The following is a 9,144-nucleotide window of genomic DNA, read 5'->3' as shown; positions in this document are numbered from 1 at the left end:
TGCAAAAATCCTAAAATGAGGGGAAAACGGGTTCGAGGAGCATGCCAAATGATAAAACTAAGAAAAATGCATGAAATGTAGTGAACATACAAGTATGCACTAACGAAAAGGGATGGCCTATTGGGTCTAGCGTTGGACTAGCCCTTTCTATGAATTCCTACTAGCATTGGACTAGTGGAAACGGAACAAAGAACCACAACTAGCGTTGGACTAGTGTGGTGACGGGAAAAGGGGCCACTACTAGCGTTGGACTAGTGTGGTGACGTGCATTCATCCATCATATTCGTCCATGGCTATGGAAAGCAAATAGACATGCCAAACACTCATAAACACGTAACACGTAACACTTAGCATGCTCGACTAGATGCAAGAGCCTAATAAAGCACTTAACACATAACACATAGGCATGCAACCCAACTAATGAATCTATTACATTTGCTAACTAAAACAAAAGGGAAAGGGAAAATGGACCAAATTGCTCGCCAAACCCTATCTATTACAAGCCAAGAGGTGTACACATACTCCATAATGAATAACTTAAATAAAAGCAAAAGTAAATGAAATAAATGCAAGGAATTAAAGAAAGGCAAGGAAAGCGAAGTAGACATGCATATTCACATAACACGTAGGAGCACGTAGGGTCAAATGAAGTGCAAATAAGGGATAGAGTGTACCTCCCTTGAATCGACGCCCTAATGAAGTGAAATTACTAATTTACCCTCCAAAACAATAAATGGGTCAAGGTACCACTTTAATTGATAACTAAGTAACACGAGACAAAATTAAATGTAAGGATAAAAATCAAACACGAAATAAAATTAATCACAACGGAAAATACCTAACAAATCATGTATGTTAAAGAAATTAAGGCAAACAAAACCTAATTGAAATAATCGAGGAATTCTAAAACGAGATACTAACATTGGCGACTCGAAGTGAAATTCGCCAAATTAAACGCTAAATTTATAAAGGAGGAGATGAAACTTATTTATTTGAATTAAACGATGAAAATAGCCAAGATTTGGATCAATGGAAATCAAAACGATAAATTCCAAGAAAGAAAGGAAAAAGAAAGAAAACCATTAAACTTTTCCTAATTCATCCTAAATTCATAAAATCTGTTCACAATCACAATGAAGACACATCAAAGCAAGAAAAACATTTTTTTTTGAAGGACAAAATCGATCAAATTATTCAAATACTTGGGCCATAGTGCAACAAAAGGGGACTTGGGGGGTTAAAAAACAATTTCCTTAGACATTTTCATGCAAAAGCATGCAACCCACGTAGAAAGCTTTCATTACTTCTGCAATTCATGTATGAAGCTTGCTGCAATCCTATCTTCTGTTATAGCAACAACAATAGCAACCAGAACAAAACACGTGATCTTGCATAAATGAAGTCTTTTCATGTAACTCTAATGCTTAGCCATCATTATAACTAGATAACATAGGATTTGGAGCCCAACATAAGATCATGCAGCTGGATGAGTCTACTCTATTCTACAACAAAATCTGGAAATTATCTAACAAAGACAAACAGCCATAAGCCACGGCAAACTTTAAACAACTATCTCAACAAAGATCCCTCCCCAAGTTCCCATCAACTTCATCATCCCCAAATACTTCATCATACATGCAAGAGCCAAAACGAAGATGATTTCTATGCAAATTTGGTACAAAAACCATTCCAGCAACAAAAAGACTTTCAGCAACAACGAATGAAGCTTGCTGCAATTTTCTTACCAATTCAGATTTTTATCACAGCTTTGATTAGATGTTTTTAAAACCCAACATCACAACCCTAAACCAAGCCACTAACTATACCACCACCATGACCCAAACAAGCTGGAAACTCAAGAAGATATCATGCAAAATTCTGGAACACTTGTACAAATGATTCAGCAGTTTCGATGGTTCATATTAGCCAGTGTTCAAGCGTAATTCAAATATTTCTTTTGACCCAAATAGGCAAACTCAGCACAAATCTTTCCTTTTCTTACCTTCGGCATGAGATTAAGCATGCAAGTCATGTATGAAAGCCCAACAAACCAGTCACGGAAAAGAAAACATCACAGAAAAATGTGACAGCTTTGCTGCGAATTTCATAGCTTCAAACTTGCGTAGGTTATGTTAAACTCACCATTGTTACCACAACCCACATATCGGACTACCAGCCAATAAGCAAAACTTACCATTTTGCTCCATTTAATCCTAAAGCCAACATCAAACATTACAGAAACAACCAAAACAGCTAAGCAACACATAAGGAAATCATCCGAAATAGACTTGTTCAAAGTCTTTATACCATTTTCTGGATTCTGCTCGTTCATCATACGAACAGAAATTATAAGCTTAAACAAGCATTCATGACACTAGCTTAAAGAAACTAAATTTCTACCTTGAAAATTGATCTAAAATAAACCCTACTACAGATTTGTTTCTGTCGGAAAAAATTCTGGATGAAGATTAATCCAAGTTGGAAAACTTTTCTGCAATATCTTTTCGGCCAAGACATAAACAAGCAGAATACCGACTCATTACCCCAACTTCAGATTTCTCATGACCCAAATAAGGACCCTCAAACGCATTGAAGCTGAGACAGAACCAGTAAACAACAAAAACATGCAAGCTAACGACTAAAGATAGCAGCTTTTAGGCTGTACAATAAAAAGGGAACTCCTGAAACATCATCTGTCCAACAACCAGATTTCGTATGAAATGAAAAATAGGCAAGAGAAAGGGTCGAAGGCTACCTGTTCACCATCTTTGGATTTGCAGCTTCAGTTTGAATGCAAAACAGATTTGGATGAGGTAGCTACCTGGGCTTCTATCGGTCTCCCTCCTGTTTGCCTCCCTGATTTTGCTGCTCTCCACCGTCAACTTAGAACCTCTGTAGCCCTTTCTTTCTATAGCCGCCAACTGCCCCTTTCCCACCTTGCTTTCTCTCGCTTTTTCTCACTTCTCCGTTTGCAGCCTCACCTTAGCTCTCTATCCGTTCACTCTCTACCCAACTCCCTCGTTCTCTCTTGCTTTCCGTTTTTCTTCCCGTTAGCTCCCCTCTAAAAACCTTGCGGCTGCTGCTTTATTTTCTCTTTTATATCCACTCACCAACCTTCTAAACCCTCACCCAAATGGTGAGGATGAAAGCTTACCCTTGCCTTCACATCTAGCCTTCCAAAGGGCATCCGTGGCTGTCCTTTGCAAACTACAAAAAAAAAAAATGCAGCTTGCATGCTGCGGCTATCTATCTTTTTTTTTCTAAGTAAAAAAAATTAATAATAAAGCTAAATAATAATAAAAAACTACAACTTAAGTAATATCACATCAAAATATACGAACTAAAACAACAAAATTGCCATTTTTCAAAATTTTTCATTTTTCACTTTCCATTGCTTTTTCCTCTTTTTCTTTTTCTCTTTTTTTTTTTATTTCCAAATGAACTAAACAATTAACAAAATAAATTAAGTAAAGAATTGACTAAAATAGAAAAATAAAAAAAAAATGCTAATTTTAGTAATAATTCTCCTTTTTTCCCCTTTTTTTTTCTCAATCGAATTAGTAGATAAAACAAATGCTTGTAAACTAATTAAAATACAATAAGAGACACGAAACAGGAATCAACCAAAATAAATCTAAAATTGGAGCAAATAAATCCAAAATTAAACTAATTTAAAAGATAAAATTCGAAACCAAAAATTTGGTGTCTACAGTTTGCCCCTCTTTGTCTGAGTTTTGAAAAAACTTGAGACAAAGAAGTAGACACCAAATACTTACCTGTGTTATTTGGCTGTGAACGACTCGAACGATGGGGACTGACCCCTTTTGATGAGACTGACTCGGACGAGAAGTTTAAAATTGATCGGGGGACTGACCCGAACAAAAGTTTAAAACGGACGACCGAGCAAAAATTTAAAACGGACTGACTCGAACAAGATTTTAAACGGGATGACCCGAACAGGAATTTTAACGGGACTGCGGTCCGAACAAGAATTTAACGGACGGCCCCCGAACAGGGGAATTTTAAACGACGACCCCGAACAGGATGAAACGATGACACTCCGAACGAATTTAAACGGACTGCCCCAATATGAATTAAAAATCGGAGACTGACCCGAGGACTGCCCCAACACTGAAAATTTAAAATCGGGACTGACGCCCAAACATGAAGTTTTAAAATCGACTGACCCGAGGACGACCCCAACATGAAATTTAAATTCGGAGACCCGAACAAGAAATTAAACGGACTGACCGAACAGGGAATTAAAACGGGACTGACCGACATAAAATTTAAATCGGGATGACCCGAGGGGACTGACACCCAATATGAATTAAAATCGGACTGACCCGAACAGAAGAATTAAACGGACTAGTCCCGACAGGGAAATTTAAACGGATTGACGCCGAACATTGAAAATTTAAAATCGGGAACTGACCGAGAGTACAAATGACCCAACATGAATTTTAAAATCGGGACTGACCCGAGTAGGAATTTAAACGGGACTGACCCGAACAGAATTTTAAAATCGGGACTGACCCGAGGGGACCAACATGAATTTTAAAATCGGGACTGACCCGCGTTAAACCGGAGAATTTCCAGTATACTTACCTGGAAATAGCCTAAATTTAAAATTTTCAATTTCAAGGTTACGTCTTTGCTTCTAGGTCAAAGGTGGATTCTACATCACCGTTTTGTTGTGCCTTTGATCAAACCTGCTTGCAACTTGTCCGACCTGCCTTTATTTGCCTTGAATGCGAGATGTTATTGTTTTCCTTTATGCATGAAATTTTTCTGCAGAAAAGAAAAAAAAATAAGAAAATTGCCGCCATCATTTGACCCGGTTCCCTTTGAGAATCGTATAAACATGAGTCCTTTAATGCCTTTTGTCCAATTCGGCTGTAGTATCTGATTTAGCTGGATTTATCACTTCAAAACCCTCTGATTCTTCTCAAACTGACCGGGAATGCCTTCAGCCATATTATGAGATCTGTGTAATGGGCTCCGTTGAATCCCGACCATTTTCAAAGATGACTGAATCCGAACGTATGCTTTGCACAAATCATGGGGAAGTGTCATTTATTAAAGCTCAATGGTTAGAAAAATGATGTATGATAAATTCACATGTCATGCAAGGATGAATATGCAAAAATTTGAGGAATATGAAAAATGACATGAGTACAAATATTTGAGGAAAAAATGAATTCCACAGGAATGTATTTGCAAAAGAGTATCTAAAATGAAACAGTTGTGGCCAACAGACACCATATTCGAATCTCAGGATATCTTTGTTCCGGAATGCAATATTGACGAAAGTGGCGCAAAACGAAGAGAACCCAAACAAACCCAGTCACCAGCTGTTCCTTCTCGTGCTCGTCTTGTAAAGAAAACCTGCCTTGGCGCCCTTTCAGGTTTTCACCAAGGTTGCCCCCACCCTTTTTGTTTTTGTTTTTTTCTCTTTTTGTCTTTCTTCCTTTTCCTTTCTTTTCCTTTTTTCTCTTCTTTTTTTCTTTCTTTCTTTTTATTTTTCTCTTTCTCTTTTTTCTTTTCTCTTTTTAGAGGCGCCCTTTCGGGTTTTCACCTAAAGAACAAAGAAACATCTCGACCATGATCGACTCAGAAATATGAGTTAAAGATTTCAGGCATCAGTAAAATGCACTTCTCTTGTAGATTAGGCGAAGGCATTACGGACATCACTTGCCAGTTGATTATCAAATTTTGCTAATAGAAATGCGACAAATGACGGAAGCCAGGACTTTGGGCTTTGTAATGAGGTCAGGTGGGGTGTTGTTCAAGAAAAGTTGAGGCTTGAAAGCAAATTTGATGCGAGGTGTGAAATAACCTGAGATTGTACTATTTTGAAATCATTTCCGATTTTGAACGATATCGAGGAAAATTTGCCCCAGTTTGATCGGATTTTCACTCTTTGCATTTTCTTCATTGCATTTTCCTCACTTTTTGCATTTTTCTTTAAAAACTAAATTTGCCCCAGTGTGGGGTTTTTTTCCTTTTTTTTTTTTGATCATCTCTCTTTCAAAATAAATTTGCCCCAGTGTGGGGTTTGCAATTCTCAGGGGTTATCAAACTAACATTTGTCAATTCTGATGGCTCAAAGGGGACAAATAGAGATAAAATGTTTTAAGTGTAAAAGAAGATAGCCCGACTTGCACTTCGCCATTTGCATGAATTTCTAAAGCAAATTTGCATGATCAAATGAAAAACTTTTTGCACATGTCTGAGTTGATGGGTTGAGGAAATGCTCGTCCATCCATTTCTGCCAAAATAAGTGCTCCGCCAGGTAATACTTTTTGGACAATGAACGGCCCTTGCCAATTCGGAGCGAATTTGCCTTTGGCCTCATCTTGCATTGACAAAATCCGCTTCAACACTTTGTCGCCTTCTTCAAATGTGCACAAATGGACATTCTTGTTATAGGCCCGGGCCATGCGCTTTTGGTAACATTGGCCATGACAAATAGCATTTAGCCGCTTTTCATCAATCAAGGACAGTTGTTCAAAACGCTGTTTTATCCAATCAGCCTCTTCCAACTGGGTCTCCATTAAAACCCGCAATGAAGGGATTTCGACCTCGGCAGGCAGCACAGCTTCCATTCCATACATGAGCGAATAGGGGGTTGCCCCAGTTGAGGTTCGAATAGAAGTCCGATATGCCATCAGTGCATAAGGAAGTTTTTCATGCCAATCACGGTGCTTTTCAATCATTTTGCGGATGATCTTTTTCAAATTCTTATTCGCGGCCTCCACGGCCCCGTTCATTTGCGGTCTATAGATGGCAGAATTACGATGTCTGATTTTGAACTGTTTGCATAGCCCGTCCACCATGTCATTGTTGAGATTCCTGGCATTGTCTGTGATCAGTGTTTCTGGCACCCCAAATCGGCATATGATGTGATCTCTTAAGAAATTTGCCACCACCTTCTTTGTCACGTGCTTGAATGATTCCGCTTCTACCCATTTGGTAAAGTACTCAATTGCTACCAATATAAACCGATGTCCATTTGAAGCCGGAGGGTCGATTGTGCCAATCACGTCCATTCCCCACATTGAGCAGGGCCATGGGGCAATCATGCTATGCAATTCGGTGGGAGGAGCACGTATAACATCGCCATGCACTTGACATTTAATACATCTCCGGACAAAATTTATGCAATCGCGCTCCATGGTAAGCCAAAAATATCCCGTCCTCATATTTTTCTTCGCCAACAAATGTCCATTCATGTGAGGTCCGCAAACACCGCTATGCACCTCTTTCATCATGTATTGAGTTTCATCTTCGTTGATGCACCTTAAGAGGTTCAAATCCGATGTCCTTTTGTATAATACCTCTCCATTTAGGAAAAATTTCGAGGCCATTCTGCGCAGAAAACCCTTGTCATTTGCAGTAGCTTCGGGAGGGTAAGATCCAGTTTTGAGAAATTCCTTAATATCATTGTACCAAGGACTATTGCCAGAAGAATCGTCTACGACCCAACAATGAGCAGGCTTGTTTTGAAGTTGAATCCGGATAGGCTCGATCCCTAATTCGTCCGGATATTGTATCATAGAAGATAAGGTGGCCAAGGCATCTGCAAACGCATTTCGGGCTCGTGGGAGATGTCTGAACTCCAAACTTTGAAATTGTCTAGCCAGATTGAGCAAATTACAATGGTATGGCAAAATTTTGGAATCTTTGGTTACCCATTGTTTCAACGTTTGATGTACGAGTAAATCTGAATCACTGAAGGCTATCAACTCTTTAACTTCCATTTCCAAGGCCATTTTAAGACCAAAAATACAAGTTTCATACTCGGCCATATTGTTTGTACAGGCGAATTGCAACTTAGCAGCTCCGGGGTAATGCTTCCCTTCTGGAGATACAAGAATTGCTCCGATTCCAGCTCCGACAGAATTAGCGGCACCATCAAAAAACAACCTCCATTCGGGGCACCGCTCGCTCATATCTTCGATGGCACTCACAAATAAAACCTTTTCATCAGGGAAATAGGTATGGAGTGGTTGATACTCATCGTCCCTTGGATTTTCTGCCAAATGATCGGCTATAGCTTGCCCCTTGACGGCCTTTTGTGAAGTAAAAACAATGTCAAATTCTGAAAGAATCATCTGCCATTTGGCCAGGCGCCCAGTTGCATCGGCTTCTCCAAGAGGTATTTCAAAGGATCGGAGCGGGATATGAGATAAGTGGTATGACTTAGCAAGTAGTGTCTCAACTTTTGAGCTGCCCAAGCCAATGCACAGCAGCTTTTCTCCATAAATGAATAATGAGCCTCATACTGGGTGAATTTCTTGCTAAGATAGTAGATGGCCTGTTCTTTCCTTTCAGAATCATCGTGTTGTCCCAGAACGCACCCTACTGCTTCGTCGAGCACAGATAAGTACATGATCAGAGGCCGGCCCGATTTGGGTGGCACTAGGACCGGAGGCTGCAACAAATAATCTTTAATCTTGTCAAAAGCCTGTTGGCACTCCTCATTCCAATGCAACGGCACATTCTTTTTTAACAACTTGAATAGTGGCTCGCATGTAGTGGTTAATTGGGCAATGAATCTTCCAATGAAATTAATCTTCCCTAAAAAACTTTTCACGTCTTTCTGCGTTTTTGGCATTGGCATGTCTCGAATTGCCTTGATTTTTGCCGGATCTATCTCTATGCCCTTTTTGCTAATGACAAATCCCAACATTTTCCCAACTGGTGCTCCAAAGGCGCATTTCGCAGGATTTAGCTTCAAATTGTACTTCCGCAACCTTTCAAACAACTTTCTTAAATCGATTAAATGGTCCTTGGCTTTCTTGGTTTTGATTATAATGTCATCCACATAAACCTCCATCTCCTGGTGGATCATATCATGAAACAAAGTAGTCATAGTCCTTTGATAGGTAGCTCCAGCATTTTTCAAACCAAACGGCATAACTCGATAGCAAAAAGTTCCCCAAGGGGTGATAAAAGCAGTCTTTTCCCTATCTTCTTCGGCCATTAAGATCTGATGATATCTAGCGAAACAATCACAAAAAGACTCAATTTCATGTCCGGCAATGTTGTCTAGAATGATGTGGATATTTGGCAAAGGAAAGTCATCTTTCGGACTGGCTTTGTTAAGGTCTCTAAATCAACACAGACTCGCACTTCTCC

The 9,144-nt window shown here is 39.4% G+C and overlaps 1 protein-coding gene across 1 annotated transcript; it reads right to left on the bottom strand.

The window, feature by feature from the left end:
- Positions 1-1,574: 1,574 nt before the first annotated feature.
- On the bottom strand, positions 1,575-8,117 carry LOC113774252. Its single transcript, XM_027318808.1, has 4 exons — positions 6,328-8,117; positions 2,544-2,595; positions 2,195-2,320; positions 1,575-1,730 (listed from the first exon to the last, which is right to left on the bottom strand). Exons 1-4 carry the CDS (start codon positions 8,115-8,117, stop codon positions 1,575-1,577), a joined length of 2,124 nt encoding a protein of 707 aa, XP_027174609.1.
- Between the last annotated feature and the right edge of the window lie 1,027 nt (positions 8,118-9,144).

Source organism: Coffea eugenioides, chromosome 6 (assembly GCF_003713205.1).
Source record: "Coffea eugenioides isolate CCC68of chromosome 6, Ceug_1.0, whole genome shotgun sequence".
Taxonomy (NCBI): Eukaryota; Viridiplantae; Streptophyta; class Magnoliopsida; order Gentianales; family Rubiaceae; genus Coffea; species Coffea eugenioides.
Note: the sequence above shows the minus strand (reverse complement) of the source record. Positions and strands in the feature narration are given on the sequence as shown.